The sequence below is a fragment of the Lepidochelys olivacea genome (assembly GCF_965140295.1).
Source record: "Lepidochelys olivacea isolate rLepOli2 genome assembly, chromosome: 9".
In the NCBI taxonomy this organism is placed as follows: Eukaryota; Metazoa; Chordata; order Testudines; family Cheloniidae; genus Lepidochelys; species Lepidochelys olivacea.
Genome location: NC_140419.1, coordinates 75,834,899 through 75,857,758, shown reverse-complemented (window position 1 = coordinate 75,857,758; position 22,860 = coordinate 75,834,899). Strand labels below are relative to the sequence as shown.

Sequence of the window (22,860 nt, the reverse complement as noted above, 5' to 3'; positions counted from 1 at the left end):
AAAGGTGTCATCTATACCAGTTCTCTGTGTAAGCACTAGACCTGGGGGACTGGGGCCCGAAACCAGCCACCTCCAGCAGTGCCTGAAGATCCAGGTTTTTATGTTGCCTCTATGTCTGGGGTTTGGGGGGGTGCAGAAGGAACAGTTACACTTGTTCTCCATTTAGGCAGTGGAATTTGGGTGGCTGAGGCCCAAAACAGTAAGGATCCTGCTTTTATCTTCCCCGCCCCTTCCCCCATACACACACAGAATCACACAGACTAAGAGTTTGTGAGTCTTTCCTGTAAGCAAACACTAAGCACCTTGTGGCTGAGTGCAGACTTTCCCTGTGTGCGGACTTGGCCCTGTTCCCCAGCTCTCCAGGGCTGGGATTCACTGGGCTGCTTAGTGGCTCCTACCTTCGCACCCACCCACACAAGTGGCTCCTGCAGGGCCTGTTAGGCTGGAGCCCTGCCCAGCCACTCAGGGTCAGAGCAGCAGCAGCAGCCAGGAGCTGGGAAGCAGCCAGTCACCAACTTTCCAGGGCTCATGGAGAGGCAGAGGCTGGGATGGGAGGCTGCAGCAGGATGGATGCTGGGGCCCTGCCTGTCCTTGCTGCTGGGTGCTCCTGTGGTCAGTGCACTCCAGGGACCGTTGCTGCTGCTGTCCCCCGAGGACAGTGGCACAGAGAATGCCAGCTGGGGGTCCCAGGAAGCCCAGGATAATGAATCCTCCGTGCACACAGTCTTCTTCTCCCTGGATTATCAGCACGTGCAGGTTCCCTTTGAAATAACGCTCTGGATCATGCTAGCTTCTCTGGCCAAAATAGGTAAGGAGCCAGGTTTCTTCTGGGCTACAGCAGGAGGAAGAGGAGAAGGGCAGAGCTCAAACAGGGGAGGGATACTCTGAGAACTTCCCTGCATTGGGTATCTGTTTGTCAAACCCCAGCTAGGGTGGAAAGTCCTTGCCTAAAACCCTCCTCACCCCTAAATCTGTCTGTGAGATTTTCAAAGTCTCTGAATGCCCCATCCTGCCCAGTGCCTGACTGAATTGCCCTGGCCTGGGAAAGACAGTCAACACATGCACTTCCCAGCCAGCTTCTCATAACCTGGGGAAGCTCAGGTGGGAAATGAGTTATCAATAATATTTTTAAATCTTGGGCTAGATAGAAGAGAACAACTTCTTCCCTTTATGGTCCTGAGCTGCTCAAGCTGACTGCATTTCACCTCTGCAGCGTCAGGTAGGGCTGTTTGTTCACAGGATACCAAACTAGATAGCCCTCTGGGCTGATTGTTTCTTTATCTCCCCCTTTCCTCCAAACACACATACAGACACACAGGGTTTGTGAGGCTTTCTTGTAAGCAAATGCTAAGCACCTTGCAGCTGAGTGCGAGACTTTTCCTGTGTGCGAACCTAGCCCTGCTCCCCGGCTCTCCGGGGCTGGGTTTCAATAGAGTACTGTACATTAAATTGCCATATTTGCAAATGGAAAAAAAACCCACAAAATTGCTTGTCAGCTTGTAATACTGCAGCTGCAAATGATAGTGACATTTCCAAAGCCACGTGTAAGTTTATACATGCAAAACTTATGAACTGCACACACGTATCCATGGGAGAGGAGAGTCCAGAAAGGATAATGGGAGTAATTGTGTAATTATATAACTGGAGTGACAAATGTGAATAATAATCCTGAACTATGTGCCTGCTTTCGCAACTTTTCTGCACACAGGTCTCCACTGATGTCAATGGGAGTTAAGAATGAGGAGCGGGTTGGATCAGGCCCATCACAATGAATAATTTGGGCCTAAGAGTAATATGGTATAAGAAGGGAAATGATAAATACAGGCTATGAGCTCCATTAGTACTGCAGAAGCCCCTTAACCTTAATTTAATTATTCAGAAATATGAAATATCAGATGCTTACTTACATTGTAAGGTCTTTGGAGCAGAGATAGTCTTTTGTTTTAAGTCTGTATGCCACCGAGTACTCTAGGAGCCCAGTTCTGGTAATACAAACAAACAATACAAATAATGATTAATAAGATTTTTTTCTAATTTTTCCATTTCAGTTTGGTTTATTTCGGTTTATTTCTTTTCATGACTTGTGTTGCATGAATTTCTTTTTAAAGTTGAGATCTGTGCAAAGTAGCTGGATGTACCTCTTGTCCGGAGGTGCTGAGCTCACTTTTCACAATGTTGTATTCTAACTGTTTAAAGAGCTAATGATTAGTGAATATTAAAATGCCCTCCTTTATAATTAATAAGAAGGCTTTCTCTGACAAAGAACATTCGTTGGAAACATGGAACACAATTTAAAAAAAAAAGAACTGTTGCTCTCTACTTTTGTGATGCTGAAGAGAGTATGCTATTTAGACCCTACGCCATCTATTATCCTGAATTCCTTCATGTATATTTATCTTAGGTAGATTGTTTTCAGTGCCTACTGTACTGTTATCTAAAATATATAGCTTTTAACCTTTTGTTGTGATGAATTGAGGAATATACCAATTGTAGTTATTAAAAATCTCCTGGCACTTTTGGCAAAATTAGAGGTGTGCTAGCCTAATTCCAATTTAGGTAAATATACTCCACCTACTTTAAATTTTCCCTCATATTTTGAATTCTATATGCTATTCTTCAGCTTCTCTTTAAAAAAATGTTGTCTACTGATGTTGTGTAGCAAGATAGCTGTATTTCACCCCAGATGTGGCTGTGTTTCAATAGAGTATATAAAACTGTAAAGCACTTTGGGATCTTCCTGAATGAAAGGTGCTATAGCAGTGGTTCTCAAACTTTTGTACTGGTGACCCCTTTCACATAGCAAGCCTCTGAGTGCGACCCCCACTTATAAATTAAAAAAAACTTTTTATATATTTAACACCATTATAAATGCTGGAGGCAAAGCGGGGTTTGGGGTGGAGGCTGACAGCTCGCGACCCCCCATGTAATAACCTCATGACCCCCTGAGAGGTCCCGACCCCCAGTTTGAGAACCTCTGTGCTATAGGATGCTATTTATTTATTAACTTTTCATTTTACCAACATTTGCAGCATTTTTTAAAGTCACTTCATGCTCACCTAAAGAATCCTACTGGCATTAAGTTGGAAAATTATTATTTAGGATAAACAGCATCAGTTCACACCCCACAATGCTCTCTTCTAAAAATGACAACGTGGAGCGATTCCTCTTTTGTATTATAAAAAAGTGAGATGAAATGATGATGTCAACATATTATGCTGATTCTGGATAATGATGTAATCTTTTTACTGTTCACCAGCATTTCATCTGTTTAACAAGCTGCCGTCAGTTGTGCCTGAAAGCTGTTTATTGATATTTGTGGGGCTCATCATGGGAGGAATCATCTATGGCTTAAACGACAAGTCCCAACCAGTCATGGACAGTGATATCTTTTTCCTCTATTTACTGCCACCTATAGTCCTTGATGCAGGGTACTTCATGCCCAGCCGTCCCTTTTTCGAGAACATTGGGACTATTCTTCTGTATGCTGTAGTGGGAACTATATGGAATGTGTTTGGGATTGGCTTCTCACTGTATGGGATATGCCAAGTGAAATCCTTTCATCTGCAGGATATATCGTTGCTCCATAATCTCTGGTTTGGCAGTCTGATTGCTGCAGTGGATCCTGTAGCAGTGTTATCTGTGTTTGAAGAGATACATGTCAATGAAAAGCTTCACATTTTGGTTTTTGGAGAATCACTCCTAAATGATGCTGTTACAGTGGTAAGTACTATCTCTTATGTTGGTATTAAGTGTACGGAGGAAGGATGGTCCTGTGGCTAGTGCTAGCCTGGCACTCAGGAGACTCACATTCAATTCCCTGTCCTGCCAAAGACTTCCTGTATGACCTTGAGCAAGTCCCTTAGTATCTCTCTGTTCCTTAGTTCCCCAGCTGTATAATGGGGACAATAGCACTTCCCTACCTTACAGGGATGTTGTGAAGCTACAAGCAGTGGTCATTACAGTAGTGTAAGGTTTTTTTTTAGTGTAGAAAGGGCCCATGGAATTTGGCCCATTGATTTTTATGGAGAGCTCTCATTAACTGCAGTGCGAAAGGGTTAGGAGGATATGATCTATAACGGCGTAGTATCTACAGTCTGTTCTCAGTAACATTCCCCTAGAGCCAGTATGTGCACATGAAGACACTAAGATATGAAGAGAAAAAGTAAATTTGTGGAGAAGCCTAACAGGTTTTGTTTCAGAAACATCGTCAATATGGGAATTAGATTGGCAAAAGGGGCGGGGGGAGGAGGCAGGGAGAGGGAGGGGAACCTTTTCAGTGACCAAACTATAATTAAAAAGTAAAACAAAAGTATCTTGTTGCTACTATTATTGGCTACAAGAAAGCATGATTCTGGTGCTGAGCTGCCTCAGCTCCCATTGAAATCAGCTGCTCTCAGGGATGAGTTATGCAGGAGGTCAGACTAAATTATCATCATGGTCCCTCTGGCCTTAAAACCTGTGAATCTATAAAGTGTTCTTTGGAGCCAACTCAGCACCTTGCAGGATCAGGCCCTAAAATTGTTATTTATTTAAAATGTTTGGATGGACACTTGCTGCATTGTCATAACAGGAGTAGACATGTTTTGAAAGGACAATCTGTTAATATGTACCTTCTTCGTCTTTCTACTATGAACTAAATCTCAATCCGCTTAATAGTTACTTTATTTAAAATAACAAGAGTGACTTTCCTTTGTGTCTCATCTTCTGAGGAGCAAAATCCAAGCCTGGTTCCTGATTTAAAAAATGACTTATTTAGTTTAAAAATGAGTTATTTTCCCTCTTCTCCACTCTAGCTGCAGAATCCCATTCTGAACTCACTTAGGGCCTGATCCAGAGCCCACTGACTGCAATGGGGGTCTTTCCATTGATGCCAGAAGGTTGTGGATCAAGGTCATAGAGTCCACATAACGGTGAGCATGTATACAGTGGTGAGCTTTTACACAAGAGCAGTCCCATTGAGTTCAGTGTTCACCAGGGTGGGTAAAGACTGCACAATTTAGCCCCTGAATAGTGAGATCCCTGAGAAACATCCTCATATTTGTACAGTGCTGAGTAGACTATCAGCACTCAATACATTATAGTAATAAATAAAGCTTATCAGATGAAGTGTCTCTATTGTTATCTAATGTGCCCAGTCCTTTGTTTCTTGTGAGGTTTGGGCATTGAGGAATACAGGATTGGATCTAATATGCTGACTCAGTCATACCAGTTTCTTCAAGTGGGTTCAAAATAAGATTCTGCAGCTGGAGTCAGGCACTGCCTATCACTTTATATTATGCAGTGTCTTTTATACTGCATACGGTACTCTTTTATACTGAAGAATTCTAGTCAGGAAAATACTAAGTTAAAGACTATTTCTCAACAATTTAATTTCCCTATAAATAAAAGGGACAGTAAAAAATCAGGACCTGTTATGCCCAATACTTCTACATCAAATTTGGGTTATAGAAATAGTTTAGCGTGAAATTGTCCATTTTAATCAACAGCCAGTGTTTGCAGGAAGATATTTAGGTCCAACATCTCTGCAAAGCTCCCCACTTCAGGAAGTCTCCTGTTATAAAGTCTGTTGTAAAGCCCATTGAAGTTGATGGAATAATTCGCCTTGATTTCAGCAGGTATTGGGTCAGGGCTTATCTGCATGCCAGAATGTTGGTACACCAGAGTTGCCACTCATGATAGTGCACTCATTGCTTTCAGTGATTGGTATAAAACTGCTGGTATCATTGGCTGCATCAACAGCCTGATGTACAACCAAAATTTGACTTGATGGAGTTACTGTTAATGTTTAAAAAGAACAGGAGTACTTGTATAGACTAACAAATTTATTAGAGCATAAGCTTTTGTGGGCTACAGCCCACTCCATCAGATGCATAGAATGGAACATGTAGTAAGAAGATATATATATATACATACAGGTAAGTTGGAAGTTGCCATACAAACTGTGAGAGGCTAATTAGTTAAGATGAACTATTATCAGCAGGAGAAAAAAACTTTTGTAGTGATAATCAAGATGGCCCATTTAGACAGTTGACAAGAAGGTGTGAGGATACTTAACTTAGGGAAGTAGATTCAATATGTGTAGGTTTCAGAGTAACAGCCGTGTTAGTCTGTATTCGCAGAAAGATGCATCCGATGAAGTGAGCTGTAGCTCACGAAAGCTTATGCTCAAATAAATTGGTTAGTCTCTAAGGTGCCACAAGTACTCCTTTTCTTTTTGCCAACATGTGTAATGACCCAGCCACTCCCAGTCTCTATTCAAACCCAAGTTAATGGCATCTAGTTTGCATATTAATTCAAGCTCAGCAGTTTCTCCTTGGAGTCTGGTTTTGAAGCTTTTCTGTTGCAAAATTGCCACCCTTAAATCTTTTACTGAGTGGCCAGAGAGGTTGAAGTGTTCTCCTACTGGTTTTTGAATGTTATGATTCCTGAGGTCAGATTTGTGTCCATTTATTGTTTTGCGTAGAGACTGTCCGGTTTGGCCAGTGTACATGGCAGAGGGGCATTGCTGGCACATGATGACATATATCACGTTGGTAGATGTGCAGGTGAACAAGCCCCTGATGGCATGGCTAATGTGATTAGGTCCTATGATGGTGTCACTTGAATAAATATGTGGACAGAGTTGGCATCGGGCTTTGTTGCAAGGATAGGTTCCTGGGTTAGTGTTTTTGTTGTGTGGTGTGTGGTTGCTGGAGAGTATTTGCTTCAGGTTGTGGGGCTGTCTGTAAGCAAGGACTGGCCTGTCTCCCAAGATCTGTGAGAGTGATGGGTCATCCTTCAGGATAGGTTGTAGATCCTTGATGATGCGTTAGAGAGGTTTTAGTTGGGGGCTGAAGGTGACAGCTAGTGGTGTTCTGTTATTTTCTTTGTTGGGACTGTCCTGTAGTAGGTTGGTATACCTGCTGAAATGAAAAAACAGATTGACAGAGCCAGAAGAGTATCCAGAAGTCACCTACTACAGGACAGGCCCAACAAAGCAGGTATACCCAACTGCTGAAGTGAAAAAACAGATTGACAGAGCCAGAAGAGTACCCAGAAGTCACCTACTCCAGGAGAGGCCCAATAAAGAAAATAACAGAATGCCACTAGTTGTAAAAGATTTAAGGGTGGCAATTTTGCAACAGAAAAGCTTCAAAACCAGACTCCAAGGAGAAACTGCTGAGCTTGAATTAATATGCAAACTAGATGCCATTAACTTGGGTTTGAATAGAGACTGGGAGTGGCTGGGTCATTACACATATTGAATCTATTTCCTTAAGTTAAGTATCCTCACACCTTCTTGTCAACTGTCTAAATGGGCCATCTTGATTATCACTACAAAAGTTTTTTTCTCCTGCTGATAATAGCTCATCTTAACTAATTAGCCTCTCACAGTTTGTATGGCAACTTCCAACTTATCTGTATGTGTATGTGTATATATATATATATATATATCTTCTTACTACATGTTCCATTCTATGCATCCGATGAAAGCTTATGCTCTAATAAATTTGTTAGTCTCTACGGTGCCACAAGTACTCCTGTTCTTTTTGCGGATACAGACTAACACGGCTGCTACTCTGAAACCTGTTAATGTTTAGGATTTTAACTGCACTGGCATGTGAGTAGAAGGAAGATAGTGAGAAATAATATGTATTTAAATGCTTTGATTATAGATATACAATGTAAATGTGTTTGTATTTATAATCCTTCATGGATCAGCAGCAAAGGTAGGAGTTCACCTCTCTTCCCGTTCATTCACATCAGTAAGGGGTGAGCTTCATAGTCTAATTGGAACCATTAAATTGAGACGTTTCATCCCACAGACAAATTCTTATTGCTAGTTTCTTTCATACAACAAATCTTTAGTGGAGACTTAGAGGGAGAAAATCTCCATGAAGATCTCCTTGCAGAACACCCCCTAGGTATCATTCCATGGGGAGGGTGGGGTTTGTCTCCTATGTGACAGGCCATGGAGAAACCCTGTTTTTCCCCAGGGATCTAAAGGTCTAGGGCAGGCCGTGAGGGAACTGTATGCCTTTACACCTGACCAAGCTCCTGGCAGGCCGCCCCCACCACTCGCCACATCCATTGAAACCTCAAGAGCCAAGGTTTAGGCTGCTTTATCTTTTCTTGGAAATCCTTGCAGGGCCATAGGGTAGATGATGTAAAAATGAGGCAAAACCCATTGGTTAAAAAGAACAGAGTGTTATTGTCATAACACTAGGAAAGCATTTCACCACATAGGCAGAAGTGTCACAAACATTTTATGATGTGTCTGTTGCCTGTGGTCATCTCTAGCTAATGTTTGTTTTTCTCTCTCTTTTTCCTTTTATTTTTCTTCTAGGTGCTGTACAAGCTGTTTAGATCCTTTTGCGAAATGTCAACAATCAAAACTGTGGATGTGTTTGCAGGAATTGGGAAATTTTTTGTGGTTGGAATAGGAGGGGTATTGGTAGGCCTTTTATTCGGGATGATTGCTGCCTTTACCACACGATTTACCAAGAATATCCGTGTAATTGAACCCCTCTTTGTCTTCCTGTACAGTTACCTTTCCTATCTCACTGCAGAAATGTTTCACCTCTCTGGTATTGTGGCGTAAGTATATGCACGGGTTTTCTTATTCATGCAATTAATGCTTTTGGCTATATTCAGAAAAGAATCAGTCATGATTACATCAGCATTGCTTAGCGTGAGATGTATGATAAACATCTCAGTATTAAGTGAAACAAAAAAATATAAAAGCCTTTGAAATGGTACTGGGACATAACCACATTGCATGCATTATACAATTACACATAAATGGTGATATGCATTCTTCAAATGCGCTCACATTTTCTGAGGATTTAAAAGACAAAGAAATGGCCTTAGCAGTGTTTCACAGAACAGATGGCATCTGACTTTAAATGATTTGAAATGCTAAAGGACTTAGGTTGAAATTTCAGGGTGTAGAGATTGGAGCCAGCTTGTGTATTTTAAAACTGGAAATCATAAATAGCCCTGATTATTAGAGCTGGACAGATTTCAAATGGTTCATCTATTCAGTCAGGCATCCAAACGTCTGCAAGCTTATTCAAGCTTGGTTTAGTGTCTTTGGTCTGGAAAATGTGCATGGTCAGTATGTGTGAGACTTCCAGTTCTTTGTGGTTTTGGCTGGGCCAGAACAGGCTTTCTAGTAGTATTTTGAGTTCCAGTCAGTACCAGGATATGAAGAGGTGCACTAAGTGGTTGATTGGATTCTTTGAACATCAGAAAAAATTGGGTTTGATCTGGGTTTTGGGCAAGACTTGAGTCCATTCTAACTTTATCTCCAGTGATTTGCCCATCCCTACTGATTAGCTTATTTAGGTCTATATCCTGCCTTTACTTTCTGATGGTATGATTGAGCAGGCAGGATTGCTCATGGTGACTGGGATGACTGTGTGATAGGTTACACATTGCTTCTCCTTTAAAAAAAAAAGAAGAAGATTGCACACTTTCCTCCACTTTGTGTACACTCCAGCATACATGGTACCTGGCCAAGACGTAACTGCATTCCTGGCCTGCAGCCCTTGGGGCTATAGCACTTCAGTGCACAGCAGCCAGTCCCATAGCACTCTGTTGAGTGTTCGTTATTCTGTCCTACTGTTGCTAAGGTGATCTTTTCCCCTCAGCATGCCCCTGCTCAGCCCAGGGCAAGATCTGGCTCCTTGTGTTTTAGCTTAGTTTTTCAAAATCAACACAATTCACAGGTATACTTTCACATACCGTGAGTGTCACAAAACAGCATCGCCAACAGTTACAACACAGTGGTATCCACGATTACCAGTTTTCCCTACACTTAGATTATGAAATGGCAATGTGCGTAATGACTCTTTGATTGTAGGTAGACAGATAGACAGGCGCACACCCACTGACCTTGATGCTATCATGCATGATCAGGGACCGGATTTGTCTTTCTGTTAAACTGATGTAAATTAAGAATAATTCCACTAACCTCAGTAGAATTATACAGTAAGTCCTTGCTTAACGTTGTAGTTCCTGAAAAATGCGACTTTAAGCGAAACAATGTTAAGCGAATCCAATTTCCCCATAAGAATTAATGTAAATGGGCGGGTTAGGTTCCAGGGAAATTTTTTTCATCAGACAAAAGACTATATTATATATATATGTATATACACACTGTATAAGTTTTAAACAAACAGTTTAATACTGTACACAGCAATGATGATTGTGAAGCTTGGTTGAGGTGGTGAAGACAGAGGGTGGAAGAGGGTGGGATATTTCCCCTGGGAATGCCTTCCTGCTAAATGACGAACTAGCACTCGGCTGAGGCTCAAGGGTTAATACATTGTTGTTAATGTAGCCTCACACTCTAGAAGGCAGCACGAATGGAGGGAGGGGAGACAGCACGGCAGAGAGAGACAGAGACACACACCCTATGTGTGGTAGAGAAGAGAGAGAGATTCACATTGCCCCTTTAAGTACGCTGACACCACTCTAAGTACACTGCCATTTTAAGTAGACCAGCAAGTTGAGACAGCAGCTGCTGCCTTCAAGCTCCCCCCGTCCTGAGCCCTGTTGTGTCCCCCCCTGCTCTATGGAGATGGGGTAAGCGGGGGGCAGGAGCAGGGGGAAGGGGGACATCCTGACATTAGTCCCCCTCATACCCCACCCCGCCCCTGCACAGCAAGCAGGAGTCTCCCGGGAGCAGCTCCAAGGCAGAGGGCAGGAGCAGCACATGGCAGTGGGGGGCAGGGACAGCTGAACTGCAGGCAATTGATAGTCTGCTGGGCAGCTGTCACACAGGGAACTTAGGGGAGCAGGGAGCTGCCAATCCACCCTGGTTCCAACCACCCACCAGCTAGCTCCAATGGGCTGCTCTTTCTGCAAGCAGTGGACAAATCAGGCGGCTGCCAAACAACGTTATAAGGGAGCATTGCACAACTTTAAATGAGCATGTTCTCTAATTGATCAGCAATGTAACAACGAAACAATGTTAACTGGGACGACTTTAAGTGAAGAGTTACTGTACCTGATTTCAGTGGCGTAACTGAGAGCAAAATCTGGCTTGTAGCATAGTGCGTATGAATTAGGATGAGTGTAACTATGGGCTTGTCTACAACGTGCGGTGATGCACTCTATGGGGGTGTGATTTGTTTAGTGCAATGTCATACTGCGCATTAAGTAGTTCGTGTAGACCAGTGGCTCTCAACCTTTCCAGACTACTGTACTCCTTTCAAGAATCTGATTTATCTTGTGTACCCCCAAGTTTCACCTCACTTAAAAGCTTACCAAATCAGACATAAATATACGAATGTGTCCCAGCACACTATTATTGAAAAATTGCTTACTTTCTCATTTTTACCATATAGTTATAAAATAACTCAATTGGAATATAAATACTGTACTTACATTTCAGTGTACAGTATACAGAGAAGTATAAACAAATCATTGTCTTTGAAATTTTAGTTTGTACTGACTTTGCTAGTGCTTTTTATGTAGCCTGTTGTAAAATGAGGCAAATATCTAGCTGAGTTGATGTACCCCCTGGAAGATCTCTGAGTACCCCCAAGGGTACATATACCCCTGGTTGAGAACCACTAGTGTAGACCCTGATGGTGCTCACTCAGGGTTCTCTAGTGTATCAAACAGCACTATGCTAAAGCATACATGGGAACCTGTAGGGAGCTCCTTCACTGGTGCTTCTGCTGCTTCCCTTGAATGTCATCCTACGTTGCATTCCTGACTTTGGCCCTGATCCCTCAGTGAGCTCCATATGATCAGACCACTGTGCCAATGCGAAGCCCTTCAGCCACTGGGACTCCATGCAGTCTCAGGAGTCAACACATACAGGATGTTTGGAGATTCCCAACTCTTGTGATTTCATCACAAGTCTCTTGGTATTCAGTGGTTTTTGTAAAGTTCCAGCACCTGGAGTCATAAGATTACTGACTGTCAGTAGAAAACTGAGGGATACATAAATGCATGTTGTTCAACTTGTAGTTGATCAGCCCAATGCAGAGGGTGCTGAGGATGCCTTCTCTAGAAGTGGAGAAGGCATTTGACCATACAGAAAGAGATGATCTTTTCCATAACTGAAAGTGCATGGGGAAGTGGCAGCACTGAAAGGTCACAAGAGGAACCTGGTATTTGTTGAACTATCTATATCTACATTTTGTTTCTGAAAATATTGGAGGTTGATAGCCAAGAAGATAAATGCAAGATATTGATATCTGATCTACAGTTAAAATATGTGGCTCCTTTAATAAAGATTTTTAAACATCAGAAATTATTTTTGTTTAAATGTTGCAAAATCATATCTGTACTTTAGTTTCAATGCCAGTCTAACAAAGAATTCAAGAAACTGACTCATCTAAGGAATGGAGACACCTTTCCTTTACAAAACTCCCCTACAAGTCTCTGGGGAAGCTAACTGGAGCTATCAAGGTTCTTTAAGTACAGCTTTATATAGTAATTGAGAGATGCTAGTTTTTAATTTGAAGAAGTTGACTTTAACCTTAGGAACATGATTAACTGTGGGCTAAATCCTTCAATCTTGAATCAGACACCAAAACGCCCACTAACATCAATGAGAATTGTGCCTGAAGAAGAACTGATTTAGTCCTGCAAAACTCGATCCAGTATTTCTAATGGACAAAGAGATCTTACTTTAGAATCAAAGGCAGTATAGATGGAAAAGACTGTATGAGGTCATCCAGACCGTTTCCCTGACAGTGGTTGCTAGCTCTGACCCTGACTCAGGAAGTGGACTCATCTAGTGCTGACAAACACAAAAGTAAAGATATTTAGTATTTCCCTAATGACTGTCAAGTGCACCTAGACTCCAGTGATATTTGCCTTATAGACAACTCCAATATTGATAATACTGATGATGAAAAGAAAATGAAACATTAAACGTCCACCTACCAGTTCAATACAGCAGTATCTGGATGATCTATGTTGAAACCAATGATACTACGCTGTGTAAAAATAGGAATCGTCTATACTTTGCAGGTTTTGTTTCCTAGATGGCCAGTACAAAGCAATATTTCAGTATTGCTGAAACAATTATAGTTCAGGGGAAAAGGTAAACTAAGGCTCTGTTATAGTATCATGTGACTGAACAGTGAAATAAATATGCTGCATAATCAGCATGGAAGGAGAAGGCTTTCGGACGTAATGGTGTTTCCTTCTGTCACGGGGTACTGTACCCAGCATGGAGCCCATTTTTTTTTCCTTTTCAATAATGCATCATTTCTGGATCAAAATGGGTGCTTGGACAGCTACTTCCTTGTCATAAGAAATTGAGATTACAGATAACGGTATATTTTAAGATTTAAATATAAGTAGAAAGACACTTATGGCTCATTTGTGTTTCTTAAGCCTTTTAAACTACCTTCCAAGAAGATGTTGTCAAGCACATTTTTTGTATTGCTCTCTTGTTCGTGATACCAGTTTAGTACCCTGAAAATATTCTCCCCAAACTAACAGTATTTTTATTTTGTGCTTTGAAATTAACATCACGGTTGTAGTTTAACTTCATTGTTTTGCTCTGTAAATATCTGCACAGCTGGGTCAATAAGGGTTTGTTAATTAGCTGCTGCTGAGCCAGCAGAGGGGGAAAGATCACAAGAAGATGAGCCTCATTTTGCTCTTGCTAACAGCAGTACAAACCAGGAATAACTATGTTGAAATTAATGGTGTTTTACTAGTAGCAGAGGACAGAGGAGGCTGGTGAGAGGAGAATCAGGCTCATTGGTTTTCCATGGGTTGCAGAAAAATAGTCATGTGAGATCTCATCTCATGGAAACCTTGGCCATTGTTGCTGTTGTCATCCTTCTGTTCAGTTGTTGAAACACACTATTTGCTGCCCTTACAGATAGCGCTCCCTACCCATATTATTAATGCTCAGTACAGATCTTCACATCCAGGCTTCCCAGTGGCCACATATTTCCCCTATTTAGAAAAATTGACAATTTCCAGCAGAAAATGATCACATTTATTCCTGAGGTCCTCTCTATTCCCACTGTACACTAGGATGTACTTTGCCCAACGTTTTGGCAGTGAACACAGAAAGGACAGATGAGCTCCTCTCCCTGCCTCATTTCACTGCATTTCATTGCAGTTTAGAAGTGGAGGCAAAAAAGTAGTGGGTTTTTTTTTTTGCCAATTTCCTGGGACTTGCATATGAAATAAGAAAGGATGGAAATTACAGGTAAAATAAGACTTAAAAATGATGAGATTAAAATCAAAGAGAGGGAGGGAGGGAGGGAAAGAGGAGAAAGTTGGACAGAAATGTTCTCATTATCTCTCTTTTTCATGCCCATAGCTGAACTGTATATTCCCTGGGAGCTGGCACACCGTTGTGACTTTGCCAATAAAGCCCAAACACCCAGTTAGAATGTGTTTTTTGCAGTCAGTGTCCAACGCTAATCTCCTCGGCAGTGTATACTGCTTCCCACTGAGTAAGTTTGTCATTCTGTGGTCCCTGTATTATATGCCGAATGACCACCAGCTGAGAGCATGAATTATGAATAGAATGGACCAGCAGTAGTCAATGGCTATTTGGAAAACAGTGGAGTGGCAGTCACCAGTAAAGTAAAATTTAAAGTCAATAGGCTAGATCCTATGTAGATCAGACCAATTTATCTCAGTGTAATGTTAGCAGCTTCAGGGGAGTTACTCCTGATGTACACAGATGTAGATTAGAAGAAAACGAAGCCCTTTGCTTCAGAGAGTTGTTGTCAAAATAGCAATGGTGATGAGAATTCAGAAATTGATATTTGTCTTGCCTTCATTCAGCCAGTCCTTTAGTACAATGCGTTTCAGTCAAAGTAACATGCCCTCATCGCCCCCCCCCCCCAACCAGTGCTTTGGCTCTTTGATTCCAACTGCTTTGACCTTCTGAGATTGCTAGGCTGAAATTATACTGATTTGAAAAGCTGATGAATTAGGCTAACCACATGTATCCTGTAGTTTCAATAACCAATTATCCATGAACAATTAAAGGGTAAAAGTTTTAATTAAAGGGTAAAAAGTGCTTCACACTTCTAAAATGACCTGGTATGTACAATACACGAAGAGGTAAAATGTTACTGCTGTAGTGACACTCTCTAATTTCCTCAGTAGCACAGTGGTCCTGTTGGAGGCCCGCTCTGTGTTCATCATGCAGCCTAGTGAATGTTCAGTAAGGTTTCTTTGATATCAGTTGAGGTCTCTGTAGTCCTTCAGCTGATTTAAGGGGCCAGCTCCTCAACTGTGGCTAAAGAACGTAGCAGCTCAGGATGGGGATGGGAATGTAAAATGCACTTCCTCCATCCTGGACTGGCTGTGCACTGGGCCAGTCCCTGGTGTTAGTTAGAACAGCTTGCAGGCTACTCATATGCTATGTTGGCTGCCTCTGGCCCCGGATCAGCCAGATTTGAAGAAGCCCTCTTCACACCCCTCATGCCAGCAGCACAGGAGCTGCTACCTCAGGTCTCTGTATTCTGAAGGTTCCTCTGTACTGGGATGATCTTCTTGTGGCTGATTATGATGGTTTTAGGGCCAGAATTCACCAGATATGCTTCCCAAAGCATCAGAGAACAGTGCAGAATCTGGGTGATTGCCTTTGTGCATGACATTCTCCTCAGCCAACCTCATCACATGCTACTTCTCAGCACAGCCCTCTCTGAGAATGTGTGGAAGCTATGAAAGGGCAATAAATGCTCAGCTCATCAGCATTATTCTATGTGCCATACTGATCTGTGAGTTAGAGCTGGTTTCTGTGGGCACATGGGGTGGCACGGGAATGGAGTTATAAAAAGACACGATATACAGAAAAACACTGGAAATACTCTCAAGATTTTTTTTTTAAAGAACTTATGCTTTTAAAAAAGAAATTATACCACTATTATGCTTTTGAGAGATCAAAATTTTATGGGCCAGATTCTGGTGTCATAGTGGTGTAAACTCCACTGAATGAGCTGAATTACTTCAGATTTACACTGGTGTAACTTATGTCAGAATTTGCTCCCGTTCCTTTTCTGTAATTCTTGTCTCTTCAGTATTGTCTCATCCTTTCCTTATGCTCCCTACTGCCAGTTTTCAGCATCCACCCATTGTCTCTGGTCTTGCACTTGGACTGCAACCTCTTCAGGGCAGGGACTGCCTCTTTGTTATGTGCGTCTGCAGAGCCTAGAACAGTGGGGCGTGATCCATAACTGGGACCCTGAGGCACCATGGTAATACAAATAACAATGTACTGCAGAGAGCAGTTTGTATTGTGTGTAGGGAACAGTCCTGCTATGACAGGGAAATGAACTTGGTTATTATCTAACAGGCCTTTTGTATATCTAATATTTATGAGTCTTTGATTCCAAAAATTGAGGTTAAGTCTTGATTAGAATCTGTCAATGTTGCACTGCTGATGGCAAACAGATTACAGGAAGTGGACATATGCAATATATTAATAGTGATATTAAAAAGCTACGTTAAAAGAATGTTACAAAGTTGCAAAGTAAAACACTCAAAAGTTAGGAAATGCTAGAAATAAGGAGGCCCATGGAGGAGGTGCTAGATCTTCTCAATGAAATATTTGTAAGAATATTTTAACATAGGCAAACCAATGTATTTTTCCCCCTAACCTCATTCTGAGAAACAGCTGAACCTTTTTTGCTGAAATTTTCCAGAAAACATCAGCTGGAGGCAAATACCCAGGATTGAAAATTTCAGCCCAAATTGTTAAAGTTTGCCAAACTTATAAGGAACTGAAAACAGGGTCTTATAATGGAAAGAGTTGGGCAACATTAGCTATAGGTGTCGCTACCTCCCTACAATAAATGTAATAACTTAGCATTTATTTATTAAGGGCCAGATCCAAATACCCTTACTCACACAGAGTAGTCTCTTTCTGCACAAGTAGTCTCACTGATTTTTAATAGAATGACTTGGGGAGTAAGGTACTACTGAGTGAGTCTCAGCATACCAGAATCTGCCCTAAACTAAGTCTTACATTGTCTTGGAAAGGCTATGATATAATTTTTGCCTATCTAGCATGTTCCTCCAACCAAGCTATGTACCATATATAATTGCTTTATTTTCTTTCCTCAGTATTATTGCGTGTGCCATGGGCATGAAACGTTATGTGGAGGCGAACATCTCTCTAAAGTCTCACACTACAATCAAATACTTTATGAAGATGTGGAGCAGTGTTAGTGATACCCTTATCTTCATCTTTCTTGGGGTCTCTACCATTGGAGACAACCATGAGTGGAGTTGGTCTTATATTTGCTTTACCGTCATTTTCTGTCTTATTTGGAGAGCGCTAGGTATGGTGAAAAAGCTGATTTTTCTTTGTGGGAATGAAATGTGCAATTTCGGAGTTTATTATGTATCACATTTAAGTGTAGGAGGGGAGGGACTCTTTGAAAAGTACTGGTTGCCTAACATTCAAAATGTAATCTTTAATTCTAACTGCTGGTTCATTTAGTACTTCCCTTTGTATTTCTACCATGTTTCCAGTTCACTTTATCACATCCTTCAATGGAAAATTTGATTGACTCCCTTTGTTCGTGTACTGGTTAAGATAAACTGGTTCTTGAGCTAATGGGGGTGATCTTGTTGTTTTTGGAGCTGATCATCTTGAGCGTGAATCTTATTGTCTCTTCTTAATATGGTTGTAGGTCTTGGGCGCAGACTGATTCAGATGAGTGCCTCAGGATTGGCTTGGATTCCTGAGTACTCAGCTGTTCTAAAGTGTATTCAAGGGCAAATGCTGTCTTAACTGGAAGAAATAAGTCATGTATTGGCTTGGTTGCATGTGAATCATTGCCATTAGCTGGGAAGGTGGTGGACTGGATGTTATGTATAAGCAGTTCTCTCTGCTGGCTGAGCTAATGAGCTGTATTGTTAGCTGGAGAAGCAGAGGCCTGTGTTTTGCAGTGAAATGTGAATCCCCATGCGCATCTATGTAGCTGGGTGATCAATCCAGAGTCCTTATACACAATGTGTTGCCATCTCTTACAGTAGATGTGGGATGGACGTATTTTAAAACTACAGCAGTAACTGTACTTAAACCCAGGCCAGATTCTGCCTGGCCCTTATGTGGGTACAGTGGGCAGAAAGCATGTGAGAAACCCATCACCTGCTTGTTTGGTAACAAGAATTTCAGTTCCTGCACTGACAGTAGCACAGGAACTGCTCCCTCCTACTGCCCTGGGGCTTGCACTGTGCCCCAAAGAGGGCAGGGAGGATGGAGGTCCATGACTCCATCCATCTGTGCCCTGTCCAGCAGAACTGGCTACCTATGCAGGAGGAGCAAGCTGTATCCCATAAAGGGATGTGACATCTGGCACACAGGATCTCTCTGTCCTGGAACTCCTGGACCATTCTGCTTCCCTGTGGAAGAATGTCTTCCACTGAGATGGTATAGCGGTGCACTGCCCATTATTATGAGCTATGTCTCCAGTTGAGCCTAGAGATAGGAATCAGTTTGGCTTGCTTTCCTGAATAGATCTGAACGTCACCACGGAATAATAGTAAATGGCTAGTAGCATTGATACAAAATGTGAAATCTAGCAGGATGCAGCAGTTCTGAAGTCATTTCCTCCATGTCACCATCACTACAAAACACATGACTTGTGGTGTATGAGCCATATATACCATAGGCCAGATTTCACCACCCGCACTCAGTGCTGGCTTCGCATTTTACTACTTTAGTTTTCAGTCAGTAAAATCCCTGTCAAACATGTTTGGAATAGTTCTACTGTGGAGACGAACTTCCTTGTTGTCCAGAAATATAGAGAAACAGATTTCTGCCCCAGTCCTCCAGTCTGACTGAACGGTGTCAACTTTACATTCCTGCCCCTAATCCTGGGGCTACCTCAGTGTCCGACACAAGTTCAAGCACCCTCTGTGCTGCTCTAATTTATGTCAGGTAATTATGGCCCTTAAAGGCACTTACACTTGCTATAGATTGCAGCACTCTGGACATGCCCCTGTCCTTGTCAGCTTCCTGGTCTGCTCCCTGCACTGGGTATGTGATAACCAGGAATTTTCACCATATTTATTTGTTGGTATCTCTATTTTAGGTGCTTAGATAGACTCCACTGGTCTCACCTGCCCCCCTCTTAGTGTATCTTTATAGTCCCTTGGTGGCTCCAGCGTGGAAGGCATGGAGTGTAGCTGGGGCTAGAAGCAGCAAAGAGCTTGGGGCCAGACAGCAGTGTAGCGGCAAGTAGGGTTGCCCAGAATCTCCAGGAATGAAAGATTAATCTTTAATTAAAGGTTATGTCATGTGATGAAACCTCCAGGAATACATCCAACAAAAATTGGCAACCCGAGAGGCAAGGCATCTCCACATGGAGTCCCTAATGTACTCAGGTCTGAGGGGTAGAACCCCTGGCCTCTTCTGTGAGAAGCATTGCCCTTAAATGGGAAAATTGGAAGGAACCTGTGAGCTGATGTCCATGGAGTTTCTGTTCTTTTACACAGGTTTTTCCTGCATAGAAGAGCACTGGGGCCTTAAAATGGAGGCGGCCAGCAAAAATGTGAGAAGCCCAGGGTTTGGTAAAGTTTTGAGTTAGCATGTCTAAGAACATAAGCAACTGAGGGGAGCTGCAGTTACATCAAGATATTTTTTGCAGAGGATAATCCACACTCTCTGCAGCACAGGAGGGAAATGATATGAACCAAGACCTCTGCAGCTGTAAATTCTCCCGTAGGAACAGCTTGGAAATGTTAATGGGCAAATGGTATCCTTGAAACGGAACAAAACTGGAGATTAAACTAGGCTTCAGAGCCGGGCACTGCGATGTTCAGGATAAGATTCAGTGGGTAACAAATAGTGGATGAACACCTCCCCTGATGATCATGTGGAGGCCCCATGATTACTTTTTCTCTCATCTTATATTTTTAAAGCAGAGGGCTAAACCTCTCCTTTACTCAGCAACCCTAGGATACTCCCAACCTTATTTTTTTAGGGATTCTTCCTTGCTGTCATAAAAATAAAGGATATAATATAAATATAAATAAATATTTTGGGGGAAGACGTCTCCAAGTGGGCTCTTTCCCTGTTCTTTGTTTAACACGCTTGGTGGTGGCAGCATACAGTTCAAGGAAAAGGCAGTTTGTACCTTGGGGAAGTTTTTAACCTAAGCTGGTAAGAATAAGCTTAGGGGGTCTTTCATGCAGGTCCCCACATCTGTACCCTAGAGTTCAGAGTGGGGAAGGAACCTTGACACTTGCCATAAAGGACACAACACATGCTCCTAGCCCAGAGTTTGGAGACATTATATAAACAAATACTATGCAAATATAGAGACTTAATATATAGCCTAGTATTGTGCCCTGTTGTTCTATGTCTTTGTTCTTCTTTCTTTACCTACCTGGGCACAATGTATAGAGTGTTTTATATAGGAGAGATTTTCCCTCTCACTATGGCCACTCTTTGCTCCATAAAAGCCCCTTGGCCAGCAGTAGGAGAATTCCCCTCATGCAGTTATGGGAAACACAGGGTCCCTTGCCTGTCCCAGTATGTTGGGGTGCCCTATGCTACAGCAATTCTGAGCAGCTCTGACTGTCTGACTTAGAGCACTTCAGACACCTAAATAATGCTGGGGTCTCACCAGCCCAGAATTCTAATGAAGTAAATGTGGCTCAAAGCCTTAAAGTGAGGAAGTTTACACTGCCAATGCCTGGGCATTTCCTAAGCTGTAGCTAATAAGAGGACTTCCATTTGTGGGTTTGTGAGTCAGGCACCTTTCACAACCACTTCAATTCATATAGATAGTTTGTTAGAGAAACAACACACCTTTTTTCATATAGAGCCATGACAGCTAGAACTCAGGCATGCTAGGGAAAGGTTAGCCATTTAAATGGGCAAGTTAAACAAGACCCAGGGCTAACTTGCTCTCCCCGTCACTAGCTTATAAACTCACACCTGAGAATACAGAGTCACTCATGGGTGGGGAGACCAAGACCAGGTTCTAAATGGGAGGGTAGGGATAGGCCCAAAATCCTTTTCTAACACACTTGGAGTTGAAAATGATCTTCTTAAATCCTGAAAAAAGGCTGTGCCCTAGATATTTGCTGGCTTTTACAGTAACCAGACAAAAACCAGACCACATGTAAGCAGGTGCAACCCCCAAAGACATTTTCCAGTGTTTGTAAATGGTCAGGAAAATGGGTGAAAGTAGTAAAGGAGTGTAACTTGCACTGATTTGACATTCAGGGAGCATGATTCTCCACTGCCCTGCACCACATGGAGTCACTGACATCTGTGCAAAGTCAAGGAGGGGTGTTTGACAACCACTTTGCACAGGTGGAAGGGACCCCACAATGGAGTGGAGAATCAGGCCTCTTGATACTGGGATTTAATCCTGGAGCCCATATAGGCTGATCAGACAGCAAGTGTGAAAAATGGGGACGGGGGTGGGGGATAATAGGAAACTATATAAGAAAAAGCCCCAAATATTAGGACTGTCCCTATAAAATCGGGACATCTGGTCACCCTAAGCTTGTAGCTACCATGCAGTCTCTTTTCTCTTTTAGGGATGCTTTTTATAACTTTTAATCTTAAATTAAAGATGCTTTTAATCTTAAATTAATGTACAAAGTATTCACAAGCATAGCACATTTTTGAGAAGAAAGGTGGCACCTAGAATTTGTGAACGCTGCTTCGTAGGGTGTCTGTTTACAAACCACTAAAGCAACCAGAAATACCTTTGTGGTTAAAACTTGACCTGACCTTTAATAGGCTCATCAACAAATTACTTAAATTGGATACTCAGTGATTATCAACAAGACATGGCAGGATGTGCTTTATTGGCTATTAATAGATGACTAGATTTGCTGTTAATGACTGAGTGCCATAAATGCACCTGGAAGCACATTTATTGGTCAATTATGCACACCCTTGAGTGTTTTACTATGAGAAAATGGTTTCCTTTGTTTAAAATGTTTGTTTTCAATGAAATGAAGAAAGTATTCTGAATTATTTGGACTCCCCTTGTTTGAAAACAGCTCATGGCAGGAGGGTGACAAACAATGACAGTAACAAACATTAAAGTACCTAACAAACTGCTCTGGTGTTCCAAGAATAGGCAGTAAACCTCAAATTCTCTATTTACTTATCACATGACCGGAAACGGTTTAATATTGTAAACAGAAAGAGCAAAGAAGAGATGACACCAAAATCAGCCCTGTAATAATTAGGTGCAATTCCCATTGACTTCAAAGAGCGCCAGGCCAACATTCATGCAGGGTTGAATTTCATTAAACATTTTGGTCTCTGGCTCACCTATTTACAATATTTAGGGTATGTTTGCGCTTGGAGCTAAGGGTGCAATTCCCAGCTCAAGGAGACATACTCACACTAGCTCTCATCAAGCTACCATGCTAAAAATAGTAGTGTAGCCATGGTAACTCGGGCAGGGGTTGGGCTAGCACCCCCAAGTGCATACCCATTGGGGCCTGGTGGGTTTGTACTTGGGGTGGCAAGCCCCTCTCGCTACTTACCACTACTCATGTTTCTTTTCTTTTCTGTAAGAACGTTTGTAGCTGGGTTTTTTTGGCAATCTGAAGACCTTAAACCTGAGAATAAAGCTCTTGTGAAAAGGTCTTTCTGGCGAGAAGTTTTTGATCTGATTGGACCAGCTGGGCCCTCTCCACCAGGTTCCAGGTCCCCATCCCACTTGTAGAGCCACTCTGATTCTCTCGCTGATGCTGCACTAAATCAGGAATAACTCTACTGAAGCCAGCAGAGTAGAGTCACACTGGCATAAGTTGGAGGAGGTCTGAAAAGTGAAGAAAAATGAAGCAGTTGAGAGGGTGATAGCAGCCCCCAGGACGCCAATATTTTGCCATTCTTTAAACAAGTTAGAATTTTCTGCTATCAGTTTGTTATGGTGCTTCTCCAAA

General features: G+C 42.1%; 1 protein-coding gene across 1 annotated transcript in view; it reads left to right on the top strand.

Moving 5' to 3' along the window:
* Positions 1-528: 528 nt before the first annotated feature.
* The window catches only part of LOC311526312 (sodium/hydrogen exchanger 2-like), a gene marked incomplete at its 5' end in the record, with an annotated part of 63,180 nt that continues 40,848 nt past the window's right edge, over positions 529-22,860 (top strand). The window contains 4 exons of the mRNA XM_084639212.1: positions 529-808; positions 3,257-3,720; positions 8,327-8,577; positions 17,053-17,270. Coding sequence (XP_084495338.1) covers positions 529-808; positions 3,257-3,720; positions 8,327-8,577; positions 17,053-17,270 — 1,213 coding nt within the window. The remainder of the gene's footprint in view (positions 809-3,256; positions 3,721-8,326; positions 8,578-17,052; positions 17,271-22,860) is intronic.